Source organism: Triticum urartu, chromosome 3A, assembly GCF_056163025.1.
Source record: "Triticum urartu cultivar PI428250 chromosome 3A, HENAU_Tu73, whole genome shotgun sequence".
Lineage (NCBI taxonomy): Eukaryota > Viridiplantae > Streptophyta > Magnoliopsida > Poales > Poaceae > Triticum > Triticum urartu.
In genome coordinates, this window is record NC_141875.1 from 64,152,721 (window position 1) to 64,175,322 (window position 22,602).

General features: G+C 45.0%; 1 protein-coding gene across 1 annotated transcript; it reads left to right on the forward strand.

Moving 5' to 3' along the window:
• Window positions 1–21,372: 21,372 nt before the first annotated feature.
• Window positions 21,373–21,981, forward strand: LOC147978583 (uncharacterized). The gene has a single exon (XM_087514805.1). The coding sequence runs from the start codon at window positions 21,373–21,375 to the stop codon at window positions 21,979–21,981; it is 609 nt and encodes a 202-aa protein (XP_087370931.1).
• Window positions 21,982–22,602: the final 621 nt, after the last annotated feature.

Below are 22,602 nucleotides of genomic sequence, written 5' to 3' on the forward strand. Positions count from 1 at the left end.
CAAGCTAGTGTTGGAAACTTTTGTAAGCATTATCTTCATGTCCCGTTTATGAAATACCTGTTTGGTGTAAGAAGTGACTTTCTCCAAGTTCACGTGCATTAGGTGTAAGTTGTCGCCATGAATTTGAGAAAGGTTTGTTTTTTTCCTCTGGAATCATCCCAAGTTAGTCATGCACGTGCGAAGTGCTCTATGGTTTGATAGGTTGGCCGCCTCCACTCCATATGTGTTCCTAGCACACCAAGCCACTGATTAATTTGTTTGAGAAAAAGGAGTTGATGTGCGAATACTAGTTCATGTACAAGATTCCAATATCCTCGATGATGGTTCCCAACTAGAACCCGGTAGTGTTTTGTTGTAAGACTACCATGTGGTCATGCTTGTCTGGGACAGCGTGTTCACATGTTTGTAGCAGAACCGGCTCATGTTTTGGAGCTTGCTATCGTAGTTCATTTCCCGAGAATCTCGCAACGTCATCTCGACAGTTTGTTTTGCAAACTTTCTTCTCCAGACATGCTGTCTGAAATATCCCGTTACCAACCAGATCTGAATCTCAGGCAGATATGATGGTCGGGTCATTCCCAGTATTTGCATTTTGTCCCCAGCTTGCTCCCGTCATTGTGACAGTCTGCCATGGGTCCCTTCCATTTCCGGTGATAAGCAAAGTCATCCATTGCGTTGTCTTCAACAAGATAGTACACATCATCCATTCTAGTCCGAGTATGTCATTCTTTTGAACTCTTTCAAATGATCGATTGTGATTGCCTTAGGCTGGTATAAAGAGTCTCAATGATCTCAATGTCAAAAGTAATTCTTTCTGCCACCTAGGGGAATGATCCTACGAGTCACCTCCTCTAGGAGGCCCCGTTATGGAATGGTGGTAATTATCTCCTCGCTGCTTTGAACCCATCCGCCATCTTCTTAAGCGTGGAATAGTTCCCTACCAAATCGAACTTCACCATCCGTTACTATCCATCTGTCTTGATGTATGTTTTGTGTCCCAACTCAAGGGATGTTTCAACGTCTCACTCCATGAGTTGATCTTGAGTGCTCGTTCTTCGAGGAAATCGTTTTATGTAGAGTTTCCTTCTATCTTCATTGTGTTGGATGAAGATCTCAAAAGCAAAGACGCCAAGGTCAATATGAAGCAATGAATCAACATCCTCGAGAAGGACATATGGATCATGAAGATTGTGTTAGCTTGTGTCGCTCTGTCTTCCAACCTCACGACTTGAATCTCGAGACGAGATTCTTGTTTAGTGGGGGTCAGTTGTCACAGCCCTAGAATTGTTTGCAATAGTTGCATAAGAGAGCATCCATGCATCATGTCTAAATTCTGAAAGTTGAATTGAGGTTACTTGAAACCCCCAGAAATCACTTCAGAAATAATAAACATTAAAAATCTTTTCAAATGAGTCCAAGGAAATGTTCCTGTTATTCTGTAAAAATATTGGCAAGAGGTAAAATTCAAACCAATATTTTTGGAGTTTCAAAAATATTTATTTTTGGCATTTGAAATTAATTCAATAAATATTTGAATTGGATCTATATTTATTATATAATAAATATATGTTCAATAATTCTGAAAATTGTTGTGTAGCTTTGGAGAAGTCCATTTAGTTCACACAATTATTTTCATGAATTTTGGAAATGGTTTGGTCTTTGAACTAAATCAAAACATAATAGCAAAAATAGAAAAGAGAACAAATTAAATAAAAGGAGAGAGAGAGGTTACCTGTGGCTTACCTGGCGCCCACTTGGCCCAGCGCTGTGCGGCCCAGCCCACTGGCCTGTGCCAGTCGTCATCGTCCTCCCGCCAGTCGGACAGGGCGCGTGCCCGACGCGCGCGCGTGCTCCGCGTGCCACGCGAGCTGCCTGCCTGCTCTCCCCTGCCAGCGCGACGCCTCGAACGATCCCGCCACCGCCGTATTAATCGAGCCGGCCTCTCCAGTCCTCCCCCTCGCCTCTCCCTCACTCCCCTCCACCATGGCCGAAGCCGCCATGGACGTGCCGCCATAGTTCTTGCGGCCACAGCCGTCCCCGCGCCTCCACGTGCTATCCCCACTGTCCGCCTCGATGCCGTGAAGCTGCCCCCTCAACAAGCGCAAGCTAGGACGCTCTGCCGTGCTGTCCCCAACCTCATCTTCAACCTCGGGCGCCGCCGATCGCCCTCGTCGATTCGTCGTCCACAGCACGCCCCCGAGCTCGCCAGAGGCACCAACAGAACCGCTGTGAGCTCCACCGTCTTCTCCCCTGCTTCCCGTGCTCGTCTGCATCCTCTAACTCCCCGAGCCACCAGAGCCGAGAGCTCCTCGCCACCGTTCATGAAGCGGTCGTGGCTAGTGCAAGCTCAGCTCGCCCCTGAGCATGTCATCGTGCTCGGGCTGCTCCCAGGAGACGAACGCACCTGCTAGCTCGCATTCCCGTGCGTCGTAGTGAGTAGCCGGACCTGCCCGAGCTCCATCCGCTGCTGATTTGGTCATCGTCGTCGTCTCCGGCGACCATTTGGTCCCGTTCTGCCGCCAATCGACGCGGACGAGGTGCAGAGCTCCAACGGTGCCACCGGAGAAACGAACCATGGCCTATGGTGCGATTCCGCGCATCGCCACCGTCTCGGCACCTCGCCAGCGACTAAACGCCGGGCTAACCCCGATCAGGTTAGTGCTAACAGCCCACCCGTGCCACTGACATGCAGGACCAGCCCGCCTAATTAACCTAGGTTAGCTTAGGTTAAATACTAATTAACCAAGTTAGTTAGTTTAGTCACTGAAGCGCGGGACCCACTGGTCAGTTTGACCCTGGCCGCCCTGTTGACCCGCTGACATCACTGTCACATAATGCTGATGCAATAAAACATTTTCTGGATTTATTCTTTTACAGGAAATTCCAGAAAATTGCCTAAACTTCTAAAAATCATAGAAAATCAACCGTAACTCCAAATGAAATAATTTATATATGAAAAATTATCAGAAAAATATGAAGAATCTGTTTATGGCATTCTCATGCATGTTTGAACAACTTACAGCCACTGTATATGACAATTTGAATCGATGGTATTTGAAATGCCTCGTGTGGAGTTCAAATTTGAATCTAGTGTTCAAACCAACTCCATTTAACTTGTTGCTAGTTGCATTAGGCCAATCAACAGCATATTGCCATGCCACATTCATGCATCATATTGTTGCATTGCATTGATTGTGTCCTTCTCTGTTTGCCGGTAACCGTCCCCTCTCAGTCGACGATGGTTTCGACGATGTGATCGATGACGCCGATGAAGAGCTAAAACATCTTCAGAAGTGCCAGGCAAGCAAAACCCCCTTGGTCATTCTGATACAATCCCACTCTCTCGCTCCTGCTCTCTTTTACTGCATTAGGACAACAACGTTTCAACTGTTACCTGCTGCGGTAGCTGAACCCCTTTCCCTGCATGACCTGTCATTGCCACAGTAAATAGATGAAACCCACTAGCATGGGTAGGAGTTGTTTGAGCCCTGGTGTGCCTACTCATTCATGCTTGTTTGTCATGCCTGCTATTGCTTAGAGTTGAGTCAGGTCTGATTCATCGGGAATGAATTGGAATGGTGATGAACATGTCCTACTGTGTGTGAGCTAAGTGTGTGAACCCGATTTGGTAAAGGTAGCGGTGAGAGGCCATGTAGGAGTACATGGTGGGTTGTCTCATTGCAGCCCTCCTTAGGAACTGAGTTCTGTGTTTGTGATCCATGAACAGTTACTACCACACATTGGGTTCCGGTAACTCGGCCCCTCTCGGCTTATTAATCAACTTGATCTCTGTCTAGGAGTTGCAATTAGTTTCTGGTGTTTGTAGGTAGTGTTAGTAGTCTACCAAGTGGCACCCGGTACAGGTGGGCTTAGGACAGACTAGGCACGGTGGCATGGTGTACCAAGTGGCACCCGGATGGTGGGCTTGGGAACCCTGCTCACATCGTTTGGGGCCATGAGCGACACCCCGGCCGGATGTCCTTGCAGATGGAACCCGAATAGGCGATAAACCTGGACTACAGACTTGTCGGTTAGTCAGGTCGTGGCCGACACCCTCGCCCGGCTTCCGCTTGAAGGTTGCCGAGGTACATGACGTGTACAGGGCGATAAGTGGCGAGAGCGTATGTGAAGAAGTACACCCCTGCAGGGTTATCATTATCTATTCGAATAGCCGGATTCCTCGGATATGGAAACTTGGACCCCTTGCATAGTTCATAGACAAGTGAAAGTGGATGCTCTAAAACTCGCAAGATAAGCGTGAGTGCTATGGATGGCGTTCTCGCAGGGAGACGGGAGCGGGTCCATAGTGGTGTATTGGTATGGTGAATTTGTGGACTCGTGTGCGCCACCTCAAAAGAGTTATTTGCAGTCGTAGTTCAGGATAGCCACCGAGTCAAAGCTGGCTTGCTGCAGTTAAACTCCACCACCCCCTTTGTTGATACCGATGCATATGTAGATAGTTCTGATGTAAGTCTTGCTGGGTACATTTGTACTCACGTTTGCTTAATTTATGTTTTTGCAGAGAGACTTCAGTCTCGCTAGTAGTTCCGTGTGGACTTCGATGTTTAGCTTGATACCTCAGCTACGATCTTGTGCCCTCGGCAGGGTCTGGTAGTTAGTCAGGCTTCTCAGCCTTCTTCATTTGTAGTTGTCTGTACTCAGACAAGTTAAGCTTCCGCATGTGCTTGTTGCTTGTATGCTCTGTATGTTGGGTCATGAGACCCATGTTTGTAATATCTCGCTCCTCGGAGCCTAATGAATAAATACTTGAGTCGTAGAGTTATGTTGTGATGCCATGTTGTATTTACACATGTCGAGCATATTGTGTGTATGATTGAAATGCTTGGTATGTGTGGGATCCGACAATCTAGTTGTTTATCCTTGGCAGCCTCTCTTATGGGGAAATGTAGTCTAGTGCTTCCATGAGCCATAATAGTCCGCTACAGCCCGGTTCACCGGAGTCCTGCTAGCCCAGCACTACTGCTCAGGACACTTGACTGGCCGGCATGTGTTTCACTTCGTTCCTGTGTCTGTCCCTTCGGGGAAATGTCACACGGTGACATCCGGAGTCCTGCCTAGCCTGCTACAGCCCGGGTTACCGGAGTCCTGTTAGCCCAGTGCTACAGCCCGGATTCACACGCTGTTGACTGACATGCTCGAAGTTGATTCATGTATGCCTGTCCCCATGGGTTAGTGCCGCTTTGGGTTCACGACTAGCCATGTCGGCCCGGGTTCTCTGTCATATGGATGCTAGCGACACTATCATATACGTGAGCCAAAAGGCGCAAATGGTCCCGGGCCAGGTAAGGTGGCACCCGTGGGAATACCGTGCGTGAGGCCGCAAAGTGATATGATGTGTTACATGCTAGATCGGTGTGACTTAGGATCGGGGTCCTGACACTGCCGTTCTCAGGAACGAAGAAGACACCATTGATCTATCAAGTGACGAAGATCTTGGTGATGACGCCCTTGAGAAACTCATCAAGAGCAAACAAGAGGCTGAGATCTTCAACGATCTGCCCCTCTTTGACGTGGATATTCTGAACAACTTCATTGATGAGTGGTTCAACGACCAGAGCATAAGCATCGATGATCTTCAGCTTCATGTGGACATCATCATCACCTTCCATGGAGCCATTGCTAGTGAGCTGGCCGTGGCTCAGAAGATAGTTGAGCTGAAGAACAAAATTGACTATGAAAAGGCTTACTTCAAGAAGAACATGGCCAAGCTCAGTGTGGCAGACGTTCATATCTTCAAGAAGACGGTGCATGAGCTCAAAGAACAGTTTCACAAGAAGCGTGAAGAAGCTAAAGGTTCAAGAGAGCGCATGAAGTACTTTGCGCAGAAATGTGTTCAAGCTCACAATGAGGCTGAGAAGCGCAAAGCTATTGGCCGTCCTGGCATCGACCCAAGAATGGCTACCAAGCCTACAAAGAAGTCAGTTGCGGTCCAAACTGAAGCACCAAGGCAGGAAGAACCTCATATTGTCTTCCCTACCAGCATGACAGGATCGAAGCCTAAGGTTCCCTCAGCAGCTTCAGAACTGAAGAAGACCAGGGCAGCAGAAGCTGATGCTAGGAAGCGCAAGCACAAGAACACCTCTGGGGAAGCCCCATCCAAGAAGAAGCTGAAGCCAAAGTCTTCAAAGAAAGAGCGTGCTGCGGCCTTTGAGCACCTTGTGGTTGAGCCCATTTCTGTTGCTCGACCAGCCTCCACCAACCAAGAGCATCGCCTAGTGATTCACAAGCCTTCTTTCACATAGGATCCTGAAGATGAAGAAGTTCCAGCTGTTGACCCCACCACAGCTGAAGACATTGATCATGAAGACAATGTTGAAGATTGTGAAGTCCTTCCTCAACTCGAGCATCAAGTGGTATCATCGCTTGTTCTTACGAACAGCGAACTCATCAGCATTGGTCGTCCATTGACGCCAATTGCTTAGGATGATCCATGAGCCGATCGCCCTCAACAAGACACCCCCATTCATGAAGACACACCCCGAACTCCAATACCTCAAGTCACCACTCCGGTGGTTGACGATTATACTTACATGGTACAAACCTCTCCATCACCACAGGCGTCGCCTGCTTTCCGCAGGCTTCGCAAAGGCCCCAGGCCCCAGGTCATCATGTCGAGCATTCCAGAAGGGGAAGTGCAACACAGCTCAGTAGCATGTCAAGTGTTTCCTGAAGCCACCCCAACTGTGACTGTCTCCGAGTCTGAAGCCAAAGCTGCTAAAGACACTCCGGCTGCATCAGTCGATGAAGAAAAAGAAGAACCAAGAGAAGAAGAAAGAGTTGCTACACCCCCTCCAACTGACCAAGTCATTCTCGAGGAGAATGAGTCTGTGCCCGACCCTCCTCTTGCTGAACAGACGGAGGTTGAAACTACTAAGGCTGCCACAAACAATAATGTTGAAGCCAATGACACTGTCATGGCTGAAGACAATATGGCGCTTGAAGCCAATGTGGAATCTGAAGCTAATGTGATGCCTGAAGCTCAAGTACAACTTGAAGCCACTGTGTATGCCGAAGCCACTGTTCCAACTCCAAGGCCTCACACAATTGAACAAGCCTTTGATCATGGACAATTGGTCACTGTGAAATGGCCCGTCATGGTGCCTCCCACTGCTCTCGGACCTCAATATGACTATCATGTGGAGCAGAGGCCACAAGTTCAGAAGCCAAAGCCCAGACTGCCAAGGCTTCCAGGTGCTACCACATCCCCAGGATCGTTCAACGTGAACAGCTTCAGGGCACACAATACCTTCTTTGATAGCACCAAGAATCCATACTTGAAGCCAAAGATCTCATCTGATCGATTCTAGAGCTATCAGCAACGCAGCTACTACTCCTGCATTCTATATAATCAGGGGCGAATCTTTCAACACCTGCGCCTTGATTGTGAAGCCATTGCAGGGCTGCCCTATCTTGAAGAAGCCCTTGACTGGTTCAGGGAAGTTAGTCTTCTGCCATTCGTTACGGACAAGGAGCACTGGAATGAAGAACTGCTGCTACAATTCTATGCCATTCTTCACATCCGTGGCTACAACAGGGATCCGAAGACATGGGCCCTTGAGTGGATGTCAGGAGATGTGCATCATGAAGCCAAATCTCAAGACATCATCGAGCTTATATCCCTGCCCACTCCAGGCGAATTCTATGAGCCTGGTTGTTAGCGTCATCACGATGAACTGCAGAGTGTCTTCCAGAGGCCTCAACCCAATACGAGTCAGATGCTCAGTATGATGAAGCCATTGCCTCAAGATGCTGAATATCCCAAGGAATTCTTTGTCAAGGACCTCGAGTACTTGCCCCGCACAATTTATCATATTTTGAGGCCTACCTATGGCCAATCAAAGGATATACTGCTCAAGCTAAACTTGAAGGAGCCATGAAGACCTTGATGTTTTACATCATCAATGGCATCAGATTCAACAACCAGGATTTCTTCATCACACAACTTGCTGCATCCAGGATTGATTTGTTTGGCCTGAAGTTTTATGCTCCATGGGTGATGCGCCTGATCAAGCTCCACTCTTCTGTTGACAATCAGCCCTCAGCGTGCAACCATCTTGTCTTTCTGCCTGGTTGATCTGTCTGTCAAAGTGATAACCCACAAGTATAGGGGATCGAAACAGTTTTCGAGGATAGAGTATTCAACCCAAATTTATTGATTCGACATAAGGGGAGCCAAAGAATATTCTCAAGTATTAGCAGCTGAGTTGTCAATTCAACCACACCTGGAAACTTAATATCTGCAGCAAGGTATTTAGTAGCAAAGTAATATGATAGTAGTGGTAACGGTGGTAAAAGGTAACGGTAGCAAAAGTAATATTTTTGGGTTTTGTAGTGATTGTAACAGTAGCAACGGAAAAGTAAATAAGCGAAGAACAATATATGAAAAGCTCCTAGGCATTGGATCGGTGATGGAGAATTATGCCGGATGCGATCGATCATGTAACAGTCATAACCTAGGGTGACACAGAACTAGCTCCAGTTCATCAATGTAATGTAGGCATGTATTCCGAATATAGTCATAAGTGCTTATGGAAAAGAACTTGTATGACATCTTTTGTCCTACCCTCCCGTAGCAGCGGGGTCCTGTTGGAAACTAAGGGATATTAAGGCCTCCTTTTAATAGAGTACCGGACCAAAGCATTAACACATAGTGAATACATGAACTCCTCAAACTACGGTCATCACCGGTAAGTATCCCGATTATTGTCACTTCAGGGTTAACGGATCATACACATAATAGGTGACTATAGACTTGCAAGATAGGATCAAGAACTCTCATATATTGATGAAAACATAATAGGTTCAGATCTGAAATCATGGCACTCGGGCCCTAGTGACAAGCATTAAGCATAGCAAAGTCATAGCAACATCAATCTCAGAACATAGTGGATACTAGGGATCAAACCCTAACAAAACTAACTCGATTACATGATAAATCTCATCCAACCCAGCACCATCGAACAAGCCTACGATGGAATTACTCACGCACAGAGGTGAGCATCATGAAATTGGTGATGGAGGAAGGTTGATGATGATGGTGGCGATGGATTCCCCTCTCCGGAGCCCCAAACGGACTCCAGATCAGCCCTCCCGAGAGACTTTAGGGCTTGGCGGCGGCTCCGTATCGTAAACGCGATGAATCCTTCTCTCTAACTTTTTTCTTCCCGAAAGTGAATATATGGAGTCAAGGTTGAGGTCGGTGGAGCGTTAGGGGGCCCACGAGGCAGGGGGCGCGCCTAGGGGGGTAGGGCATGCCCCCCACCCACGTGGACAGGGTGTGGGCCCCCTGACGTGGATCTTCCTTCCAGTATTTTTTATATATATTCCAAAATAATTCTTCGTTGATTTTCAGGTCATTCCGAGAACTTTTATTTCTGCACAAAAATAACATCATGGCAATTCTACTGAAAACAGCGTCAGTCCGGGTTAGTTCCATTCAAATCATGCAAGTTAGAAGACAAAACAAGGGCAAAAGTGTTTGGAAAAGCATATACGACAGAGACATATCAACTCCCCCAAGCTTAAACCTTTGCTTGTCCTCAAGCAATTCAGTTGATAAACTGAAAGTGATAAAGAAAAACTTTTACAAACTCGGTTTGCTCTTGTTGTCGTAAATATGTAAAGCCAGCATTCAAGTTTTCAGCAAAGATTATGAACTAACCACAATCGCAATAACATTTAGGTCTCATGTTTACTCATATCAATGGCATAATCAACTAGCGAGCAATAATAATAAATCTCGGATGACAACACTTTCTCAAAACAATCATGATATGATATAACAAGATGGTATCGCGCTAGCCCTTTCTGAGACCGTAAAACATAAATGCAGAGCACCTTTGAAGATCAAGGACTGACTAGACATTGTAATTCATAGTAAAAGAGATCTAGTCAAGTCATACTCAATGTAAACTAACAGTAATGGATGCAAATGACAGCGGTGCTCTTCAACTGGTGCTTTTTAATAAGAGGATGATGACTCAACATAAAAGTAAATAGGTAGGCCCTTCGCAGAGGGAAGCAGGGATTTGTAGAGGTCCCAGAGCTCGGTTTTTAAATAGATATGAATAATATTTTGAGAGGTATACTTTCATTATCAACATAACAACCGAGAGATCTCAATATCTTCCATGCTACACACATTACAAGCGGTTCCCAAACAGAATGGTGAAGTTTATACTCCCCATCCACCAACAAGCATCAATCCATGGCTTGCTCGAAACAATGAGTGCCTCCAACTAACAAGAGTCCCGGGGGAGTTTTGTTTGCAGTTATTTTGATTTGATTTGCATAAAGCATGGGACTGGGCATCCCGGTGACCAGCCATTTTCTCGTGAGTGAGGAGCCGAGTCCACCTCCTCTTGAGAATAACCCGCCTAGCATGGAAGGTACAGGCAACCCTAGTTGATACATGAGCTATTCGAGCATACAAAACAGAATGTTTATTTGAAGGTTTAGAGTTTGGCACATACAAATTTACTTGGAACAACAGATAGATACCGTATATAGGTAGGTATGGTGGACTCATACGGAACAACTTTGGGGTTTATGGAATTGGATGCACAAGCAGTATTCCCGCTTAGTACAAGTGAAGGCTAGAAAAAGACTGGGAAGCGACCAGATAGAGAGCGACAACAGTCATGAACATGCATTAAAATTAATCGACACCGAATGCAAGCATGAGTAGGATATAATGCACCATGAACATAAATATCGTAGAGGCTATGTTGATTTTGTTTCAACTACATGCGTGAACATGTGCCAAGTCAAGCCACTCGAATTGTTCAAAAGAGGATACCACCCTATCATACGACATCACAACCATTTTAATAGCATGTTGGCACGCAAGGTAAACCATTATAAGCTCCTAGATAATTAAGCACGTCATAAGCAACTACAATCTCTAATTGTCATTGCAAATATGTTTCTTTCATAATAGGCTGACCAGGAACGGCGAACTAATCATATTTACAAAAACAAGAGAGGGAGAGTTCATACCAGCTTTTCTCATCTCAATAAGTTCATCATATAATCATCATTATTGCCTTTCACTTGCATGAACGAATAGTGTGGATAATAATAATAGTGCATGTGCATTGGACTAAGCTAGAATCTGCAAGCATTCAAGTCTAGAGAGAAGACAAGATAATATGGGCTCTTTGTTAGATCAACACTAATGCATATGAGAGCCACTCAACATTTTCATTATGGTCTTCTCCTCTCGACCCCCAAAGAACAAGAAAATAAATAAAACTATATACACGGGAAAGCTCCCAACAAGCAAAAGAAGAACGAGAAATCTTTTTGGGTTTTCTTTTTAACTACTACTACATCATGAAAAGTAAACTAGCTAAAAGCTACAACTAATTTTTTGTTTTTTCTTAAGGTTTATCAAACACACAAGAAGAAAGAAATAAAAAGGAAAATAAACTAGCATGGATATTACAATGAAAAAGTATGAGCACCGACAACTAGCATGAGTGTGTGAGCAGGAATGTAATGTCGGTGAGAAATACGTACTCCCCCAAGCTTAGGCTTTTGGCCTAAGTTGCTCTATGGCCACGACTGGCCTGGCGGATATCCAAAGTTATAGCTGGGGTCATACTGAGAAGGATCCCCCTGGTGCCACTGGTTGGCGATCTCTTCCGGATTCCACTGATAAACAGACTGCCGGTGAGGATCAAATTGTGGTTTCGGCTCTAGCTCTGTAGCTGGTGTGGGGTTTCGGTAGGCGTGAATGGCCTCCGGCGGAACAAGGTACTTGCCTGCAAATAAGTCAAACAAGGAAGGAGTAGGCAAAGTAATAGTCTCAGGGTGATTTTTTATCAAATATCAGCTTGTACTTAAGCATCTTTTCCTTGTTCTTAACGATAAAATCATGTGCTACCATACTCTTATAGTCTAGAAAAACAGGAGGCAGCAACTTCTCTTAGTTCTCATAATGCCTAATAGGTATATTAAAATGTGCAACGAGGCGCGAGGAAAAGATACCTCCCAAGATGGGGCCCTTAGTATGGTTAAGATTTAACCGCTTTGCAACAATAGCGCCCATACTAAATGTGTCATCACGGAACAAGGCATGGCACAAAATAACAATGTCAGGGGCACTAAGGTTGCCACAGTTTCCGCGACCAATTAAGCATCTACTAGCAAATATTGCAAAGTATCATAAAACAGGAAAATGTATGCTAGTAATTCTTGCATCGGAAACCTTCCTCGTTTCCCCTACAGCAATTGTATCAATAAACCCTTCCACATTGTCACGATGTGGTTCCTCTACACTGCCCTCAAAAGGGATCAAACAAATCCGACAGAAATCACGAAGTGACATTTCCTTATGCTCATCATATAAATAAAATTCCACCAAAGGTGGTGAGCTCCTAGCATGGAAATGAAAGTTTTGCACAAAGATATTGGTGATTAAGAGATAATTTTCGTGTTGGTCGTGGAGGAAGGCTGTGAGGCCTGCATTCTCAGCCAATTCATAGAAATCGTCATAAATCTCGGCTGCTCTCAAGAAATCATCACAAGGCCATTCACACGGCCGGACCTCCGCGGTGCGAGGGAGATTATACTTAGGCTTCTTGTTCTCTTCACTTTGTTTATCCTTCGAGCTTCGTCTCGATGAGCCCCTCAAAAATCTCTTCATCTTTTTCTGAAATTTTCTGAAATTTTTAGTAACTCAAAATAAAAGTGAACCAAACTCAACAAAATTGACAGCAACTACTCCTACAAGTGCCTAGAGGCAATATCATGCATTAAAACTACTTTTGGCCACATAAATTTGACATGCAAGCTCAAGAACAGGGTCACCTAAGAAGCAAAAAAATTGCAATAGATAAAGCACTAGAACAAAAACTAATTGGACCATTGGAGGAGTCACATACCAAAGAACAATCCCCCAAAGCAGTTTTGTGAATGGAGCTTTGAGCTAGGAGATCGAAAATGGCAGCAAGATGAGCTTAAACTCAGGTTTGAGCTGGCTAGTGATTTTTTTGGGAGGAAGGAGTGTGTGGTAGCTGGAATAAGCAGAGGGGAGCCACCATGGGCCCACGAGGCAGGGGGCGCACCCTGGACCCTTGTGGCCAGGTGCTTGCTCCCCCTGCTGTGTTCTCAGTGCCAGATATTCTCAAATATTCTAGGAAAATCATATTTAAATTTCAGGGCATTTGGAGAACTTTTATTTTTGGGGTATTTTTTATTGCATGGATAATTCAGAAAACAGATAGAAAAATAATATTTTTTTTCTTTATTTAATATAAATAACAGAAAGTAAAAAGAGGGTACAGAGAGTCGTGTTTTCTAAATACATCCATCTCATGCTCATCGAAAGGAATCCACTAACAAGGTTGATCAGGTCTTGTTAACAAACTCATCTCGAATAACATGAAACCAGAGAATTTTCGAATAACACTAGGTTACCTCAACGGGGATATGCACATCCCCAACTATAAGAATATCATATTTCTTCTTGACAGCAGGAAGAGGAAATTCAAAACCTCCAATAGTAATTGTTGAAATTTTTCCAATAAAATTGATACTGTGGACTTGAGGTTGTTTCCTTGGAAAGTGTACCGTATGCTCATTAGCATTAACATGAAAAGTGACATTGCCTTTGGTGCAATCAATAACAGCCCCTGCAGTATTCACGAAGGGTCTTCCAAGAATAATAGACATACTATCGTCCTCGGGAATATCAAGAGTAACAAAGTCCGTTAAAATAGTAACGTTTGCAACCACAATAGGCACACCCTCACAAATATCGACAGGTATAGCAGTTGATTTGTCAGCCATTTGCAAAGATATTTCAGTAGGTGTCAACTTATTCAAATCAAGTCTACGATATAAAGAGAGAGGAATAACATTAACACCGGCTCCAAGATCACATAAAGCAGTTTTAACATAGTTTCTTTTAATGGAGCACGGTATAGTTGGTACTCCTGGGTCTCCAAGTTTCTTTGGTATTCCACCCTTAAAAGTATAATTAGCAAGCATGTTGGAAATTTCAGCTTCCGGAATCTTTCTTTTATTAGTAACTATTTCCTTCATATATTTAGCATAAGGATTCATTTTAAGCATATCAGTCAAACGCATACGCAAAAAGATAGGTCTAATCATTTCAGCAAAGCGCTCAAAATCCTCATCATCCTTTTTCTTGGATGGTTTAGGAGGAAAAGGCATGGGTTTCTGAACCCATGGTTCTCTTTCTTTACCGTGCTTCCTAGCAACAAAGTCTCTCTTATCATAACGTTGATTCTTTGATTGTGGGTTATCAAGATCAATAGCAGGTTCAATCTCTACATCATTGTCGTTGCTAGGTTGAGCATCAACATGAACATCATTATTAACATTATCACTAGGTTCATGTTCATTACCAGATTGTGTTTCAGCATTAGAAATAGAAATATTATTGGGATTCTCAGGTGTGTCTACAACAGGTTCACTAGAAGCAGGCAAAGTCCTATCATTTTTCTTTTTCTTCCTTTTAGAAGGACTAGGTGCATCAACATTAGCTCTCTGAGAATCTTGCTCAATTCTCTTAGGGTGGCCCTCAGGATACAAAGGTTCCTGAGTCACTTTACCTCCTCTAGTTGCAACTCTAACAACAAAGTTATTATTTTTACTATTCAATTCATTGATCAAATCATTCTGAGCTTTAAGTACTTGTTCTACTTGAGTGGTAACCATAGAAGCATGTTTACCAATAAGTTTAAGTTCAACTTTAACACTAGCCATATATTCACTCAAGTGTTCAATCATATAAGCATTATGTTTCAATTGTCTACCAACATAAGCATTAAAATCTTCTTGCTTAACCATAAAGTTATCAAATTCATCCAAACATTGGCTAGCAAACTTAGCGGGAGGGATTTCAGCTTTATCATATCTATAGAGAGAATTTACCTTTACTACCTATGTCGGGTTATCGAGACCGTGTGTTTCTTCAATAGTTGATGAATTAAGACCATGTATTTCTTCAATAGGTGGTAAATTCTTAACATCTTCAGCTTTAATACCTTTTTCTTTCATAGATTTCTTTGTCTCTTGCATATCTTCAGGACTGAGAAATAGAATACCCCTTTTCTCCGGAGTTGGCTTTGGAGTTGGTTCAGGAAGTGTCCAATTATTTTCATTAGTCAACATATTATTCAATAGAATTTCAGCTTGATCAACTGTTCTTTCCCTGAAAACACAACCAACACAACTATCCAGGTAATCTCTGGAAGCATCGGTTAGTCTATTATAAAAGATATCAAGTATTTCATTTTTCTTGAGAGGATGATCAGGCAAAGCATTAAGTAATTGGAGAAGCCTCCCCCAAGCTTGTGGGAGACTCTCTTCTTCAATTTGCACAAAATTATATATTTCCCTTAAATCATCTTGTTTCTTATGAGCGGGGAAATATTTAGCAGAGAAGTAGTAAACCATATCCTGGGGACTACGCACACCACCAGGATCAAGAGAATTAAACCATATCTTAGCATCACCCTTTAATGAGAACGGAAATAATTTAAGGATATAACAGTAGCGAGTTTTCTCATCATTAGTGAACAGGGTAGCTTTATCATTTAATTTAGTAAGATGTGCCACAACAGTTTCAGATTCATAGCCATAGAAAGGATCAGATTCAATCAAAGTAATTAACTCGGGATCGACAGAGAAATCATAATACTTATCGATAGAGATTTTTCTTTCGGCTTAGCTAATAGTTTCTTAAGAACACTTCTATCATTGCAGGCAAGAAAGTCTCTAGCAGTTTCTTCATCCATAACATAACCCTCAGGAACAATAGGCAATTCATATCTAGGGGGAATCTTCATCATCACTTTCATCAATATTACCAGTTTCAATAATTTCATTCTCTCTAGCCCTAGCAAGTTGTTCATTAATAAATTCACCAAGTGGCACAGTAGTATCAAGCATAGAAGTAGTTTCATCATAAGTATCATGCATAGCATAAGTGGCATCATCGATAACATGCGACATATCAGAATTAATAGCATGTGTAGGTGTCACAAGTTTACTCAAAACAGAAGGTGAATCAAGTGTAGAGCTAGATGGCAGTTCCTTACCTCCCCTCGTAGTTGAGGGAAAAATCTTGGTTCTTTGATCTTTCAAGTTCTTCATAATGATAAGCAGATATAAATCCCAAGTGACTCAAAGAATAGAGCTATGCTCCCCGGCAACAGCGCCAGAAAATGTTCTTGATAACCCAGGGGATCGCAACAGTTTTCAAGGGTAGAGTATTCAACCCAAATTTATTGATTCGACACAAGAGGAGCCAAAGAATATTCTCAAGTATTAGCAGCTGATTTGTCAATTCAACCACACCTGGAAACTTAATCGCTGCAGCAAGGTATTTAGTAGCAAAGTAGTATGATAGTAGTGGTAACGGTGGTAAAAGGTAACGGTAGCAAAAGTAATATTTTGGGGTTTTGTAGTGATTGTAACAGTAGCAGCAGAAAAGTAAATAAGCGAAAAACAATATATGAAAAGCTCGTAGGCATTGGATCGATGATGGAGAATTATGCCGGATGCGATCGATCATGTAACAGTCATAACCTAGGGTGACACAGAACTAGCTCCAGTTCATCAATGTAATGTAGGCATGTATTCCGAATATAGTCATACGTGCTTATGGAAAATAACTTGTATGACATCTTTTGTCCTACCCTCCCGTGGCAGCGGGGTCCTGTTGGAAACTAAGGGATATTAAGGCCACCTTTTAATAGAGTACCGAACCAAAGCATTAACACATAGTGAATACATGAACTCCTCAAACTACGGTCATCACCGGTAAGTATCCCGATTATTGTCACTTCGGGGTTAACGGATCATAACACATAATAGGTGACTATAGACTTGCAAGATAGGATCAAGAACTCTCATATATTGATGAAAACATAATAGGTTCAGATCTGAAATCATGGCACTCGGGCCCTAGTGACAAGCATTAAGCATAGCAAAGTCATAGCAACATCAATCTCAGAACATAGTGGATACTAGGGATCAAACCCTAACAAAACTAACTCGATTACATGATAAATCTCATCCAACCCATCACGGTCCAGCAAGCCTACGCTGGAATTACTCACGCACGGCGGTGAGCATCATGAAATTGGTGATGGAGGAAGGTTGATGATGATGATGATGATGATGATGGCGATGGATTCCCCTCTCCGGAGCCCCGAACGGACTCCAAATCAGCCCTCCCGAGAGAGTTTGGGGCTTGGCGGTGGCTCCGTATCGTAAACGCAATGAATCCTTCTCTCTGATTTTTTTTCTCCCCGAAAGTGAATATATGGAGTCAAGGTTGAGGTCGGTAGAGCGTCAGGGGGCCCACGAGGCAGGGGCGCGCGCCCAGGGGGGTAGGGCGCGCCCCCACCCTCGTGGACAGGGTGTGGGCCTCCTGACGTGGATCTTCCTTCCAGTATTTTTTATATATTCCAAAATAATTCTCCGTTGATTTTCAGGTCATTCTGAGAACTTTTATTTCTGCACAAAAATAACACCATGGCAATTCTGCTGAAAACAGCATCAGTCCGGGTTAGTTCCATTCAAATCATGCAAGTTAGAGTCCAAAACAAGGGCAAAAGTGTTTGGAAAAGTAGATACGACGGAGACGTATCACGAAGCCATCTACCCAGAGCCTTCCAAGGAACCTCTATATCTTCATAATGTTGATCATCAAAGCTTCACGCATCCGATAGAAGGCACTCATGTCCCCAATGCTGCAACTCCTGCTTATCCTCTAGCTGGCAATATACGTGTGCCTCACCGTGAAAACACCGAAGCCACTGGCGGTACAATTGCTGAAAGGCCTCGGAAGCGTACTCGTGTTCTCAATGACCGAGAGCTTCTTGTGGCCTTACATCAGAAGCAGGATAAGCATCATGACTGGCTAAAGTGGCAGATGCAGAGTATATTGGTGGACGTCAGTCACATCAGAAACTTGGCCACCAAGAACTCATTCGTAGCCCATGAAGCCTGTCGGCGGTCTTGGAAGAGTCTCACACTACTCTTTCCTGAAGAAGATCTTTGCGAAGATGGCTTCACTGAGGGCTTCAAATTTGATTCCAGACCTCCACGCAATGCAAGTTGGCGCCACACTCCATCAATAGAAGATTATGAGTACTCGTCTTCGGCTGCAACTGTTGTTGCGAGAGTCGTTGATGAATAAGACGACGCCACTTCACCAACCATGGCTTCACTGCATCTCGACACTGCACCAGGCCCTTCTGCACCACCGAACTCCAACATCGACCCTGCACCTACATCTACTAATGGGAACAAGTAGATACTCTATGTCTTCAAACATTTTTGGTCATTACTGACAAAAGAGGGAGAAGCATATGAGTTGATAGTCTTCAAGCAGGTCCTTATGGGTGGTTGCACTATTTTTGCCAAGTGTTTACAACTCTCATTTCTTTATACATTTGGTTCTTTGGGTTGTAACACTTAAACTCGATGGTCGTCTGCTACTTTTTCTGCTATTCTTTTCGTGATGCTATGATAAATTCTGCATAAAGTCATTCCGCAGACGTCCATTTTTCATTATGCATGTCATTATCTTTGTTATATCTTTATATGCATGATGAATTGTCTTCATAAGTTGAAGAGGATCTCCACAAAGTAAAACCTGCCATGTGCATTTGCATTCAAAAGCAAACTACTTATATGCACATCTTTAGGGGGAGCCTTTTTGCTACTTATGAAGACAATGATGTAATTACCAACTTTCACATACTTTTGTCCCCGTTGAAAACTTCAACCAGTTTGTCATCAATCACCAAAAAGGGGGAGATTGTAAGTGCATCTAGTGCCACCCCTAGTTGGTTTTGGAGTACTGACGACAAACTTGGTTGAGGGACTAATATGTTCGTGAGAATTGCCGGATAACACAGGTAGTAGTCCCTCATTGATTCGGTTTACCTACCAGAGATGACCCCTAAAAATGTGTGAAGACATTGAAGACAATGGTGGTCTGTGAAAAGATTCACATTGAAGACTATGACATGAGAAGACATCGTATGAAGACTATGGAGTATGAAGACATAGTAGTTTCGTAGTTTCCTTTTCTTCTTTGTTGAGTCATAGGAACCACCACACTGTTAAGTGGGGTCCAAGTGAACAAAGTCAGAGTGACTGAGGTGATGCTCAACCAAATCTTATGTCTTCGAGCGAAGACAATGAGAGCAAATCTTATCCAGAGCTGGATGAGTCAGCTTTACTTGTAGCCCAAGTCAAGCTTCCACGTGTGTTTGAAATCTGACCGTTGGACATGTGTCAGTTCCTTAGTGACCCAGGGTCATTTTGGACAAATCAGGCCGGGTTGCCTCCTGGCTATAAATAGCCCACACCCTACACCATAAATTGGTGGCTGCTCAGAGTTAGTGCACGGCTTTTGTCGTTTGAGAGCAACCCACCTCCGAAGCTTTTGAAAGAGAGAGATCCTTGCAAGGAGAAAGCCCAAAACACCCAGAGCCAAAGAGTGTTCGGCATCACTGAAGTCTTTCTGTCTACATGACCTGAAGACTTGTTACACTTGAGGACTGTGAATCCTCCAGTCGGTTAGGCGTCGCGTTCTGAGCGTCCAAGAGTCATTGTGGATCGCCGGTGAACGAAGTCTGTGAAGGTTTGGAAGTCTACCTTTAAGACTTACCAGAGTGATTGGGTGAGGATTGTGTGTCCTTAGCTCAAGGGGAATAAGGTGAAGACGCGGTCTTCTGAGTTGAATCTTAGCCTCCCTAACCAGACGTACAGTTGTCACAACAACTGGAACTGGTCTTCCAAATCCTTGTCTTCAACAAGCTACTGTTCTATCCTTCACTTCCCTTTACTTTATAGTTTGTCTTCGTGAAGTCATTGCATGCCTGTATGATCTGATTGACTTCACTAAGTGAAGACTCTTTACTGTTTGGCTTCATACTATCTTCCATCCTGATCCATACTACCTAGCTGCTGATAGTCTTCGTGTTTTCACTTCATTGCTTACTTGACTATGGCTTGTCTAGTGTAGTCTACCTTCCGCTGCATACCAATAGGTTCATTTCTATCGTTTGTCTTCAAAGCCCCCGTGTATTGAAGACTTCCATAAAAATCGCCTATTCACACCCCTATAGTCGATAACTAGCACTTTCACAGGTCCCTTGTCCCGTTTCTGATGATGCTTGCATCGATTCCTTTTCTGCTCTTGCTGGCGTCCCACTTGGCCACTTGGCCAAGGTCGCAGCCGATTCGGCTATAGTTTTCCGTGGCGAGAAGGGCCCAGTTTTGGAGCAGCTTGCGTCCCTCTAGGCTAAGGTGATTCTGGAGGGCCACCTCGCGGCGACTCGGGCTTGCGCAGTGGCAGCAACTACGGAGGTCCCACCCCCTATGCCCCGCCGGGCTGGGGGTCGGGGCCGCCTTGCGGATGACCCGGGTGAGATCCGTGGTCGGACGCGTTCACATATTGCCCAGTTACGCTGTGCCCTTAGTGCTATGACTACAGTAGGGTCCCAGGAGGACCCGTTATGGGAGTGATCATGCGTGCTTTATTCTGGAACCTGCGGGGCTTCGGTCACGATGGCCGCCGCAGGCAGCTCATTGAATACATGCGCGATGAGTCCATAGATGTGGTAGCAATCCAAGAAACTATGTGCATCGAGTTCTCTCTCGTAGAACTTGAGCGCCTTAGCAGACATCTTTTCGCATGGCACTCGTTGCCATCTAGTGGAGTGACGAGTCACTCTGGCGGCATCCTTCTAGGTGTGAAGGATGCCACCTTTGAGGTGGGCTCCATGGATCGTGGATCCCACTTTGTTAGCATCGAGGTTTGGGAGCGTGATATGAACTTCAAGTGGGAGATCATCGTGGTTTACGGCCCTGCCGACCATAGTCGCTCGGCTGCTTTCTTGGCCGAACTCCACGCCAAGATCACCTCTGCGACCCTTCCTGTAGTGGTAGGGGGAGACTTCAACCTCCTCCACTCTGTCGAGGAAAAGAGCAACTCGCGTGTTGATCTTGCGGAGATTCGTTGCTTCAACGACTGGGTAGCGGACCTAGGACCCCTAGAGCTGGACAGGGTCGGGGTAATATTTACCTGGACCAATAGACAGGTTTCCCCAACCCTTAGTGTGCTGGACTGTGTGTTTGTCTCCCCTGACTGGGAGCTTCAGTTCCCTTTAGCCTCTCTCCAGGCTATTACGTGCATCGGGTCCGATCACGTTCCCCTTCTCCTATCATCTAGGGATGAGAGACCACGCCCCCCCTCTGCCGTTCCGTTTCAAAGCTTTCTAGCTCCGGCAGCCAGGCTTTGTGGCAGCCATCCAGGCTCACTGGGTCTCGGCGTCAACCGAGCCCCATAGGCAGATGTCGATCCTGGACGAATGGCATCACCTATCCAAGCGATCTAGGCAGTTCATGAAGGGATGGGGTGCTGACATTGGGAGGGATCTTCGGATCCAGAAGGCCTCCCTCCTCGAGGAGATCCGGGCCCTTGATCTCTGTGCAGATATTGCTAGGATCTCCGCAGAGGAATGGGCTCCTAGATACAATTTGGAAGACTCTCTCATGGAGATCTACTCCAAGGAGGAGGAATTTTGGTGCCAGCGTGGCTCTATGAATTGGGTGCTGTTTGGGGACACCAACACTGCTTACTTCCAAGCCATCGCTAATGGTCGTAGGCGACACTGCTCCATTCCCCTTTTATGGGAAGGAGGTCAGCTGTTTCAGGAACCTCAGGCTATCCGCTTGCTGGTCGACGACTTTTACAAGTCGCTATTTCAGGGGCGCCCTCGGAGTGGTATCGCCCTTGCCGACCACATTTGGTCTCCCGACCAACAGATCTCCCCGGAGGAAAATGCGGCCCTGCTCGCTCCTTTTGATGCCGCGAAAGTGGAGGCCTTTGTCAAAGCCATGAACCCGGCCTCGGCCCCAGGCCCTGATGGACTGTCGGTCTACATTTTTCAGGCTTTCTGACCGATGGTCAAGGAGATCATCCTTGATCTATTCCGTGAGTTCTCTAGGGGAACATTAGACATGTCCCGGCTTAACTACGGGATCATCTCTCTGATTCCCAAGGTGCCGGGTGCGGCAGACATTAGGCAATTCCGCTCTATCACAGTCCTCAATGTGATATTTCGGATTTTGGCGAAGGGGTACGCCACTAGGGCGGCCCTAATCGCCCCCCAGATCCACCACCCGAACCAATCGGCCTTCATGAAAGGCAGGTTTATTCTGGATGGGATCCTCGTTCTTCACGAGGTGATCCATGAGGTCAAGAGCAAACATCTCCGCGTTGTGTTCTTCAAGATTGACTTCCACAAAGCTTATGACACCGTTCATTGGTCCTTCCTTTGGGAGGTGTTGCTCAAGTGTGGATTCGACCCTCAGTGGGTTACCCGGGTGATGCAGTTAGTGATGAGCAGTCGGACGACTGTGAACATAAATGGGGAGGTCGGACCATACTTCATGACTAGCCAAGGGGTACAACAAGGAGACCCGATATCCCCATTTCTCTTCAACCTTGTGGTTGATGCCCTCGCCTCGATCCTTGACTTGGCCAAGCGCGCCGGCCACATTAGGGGGATTTGCCCCCAT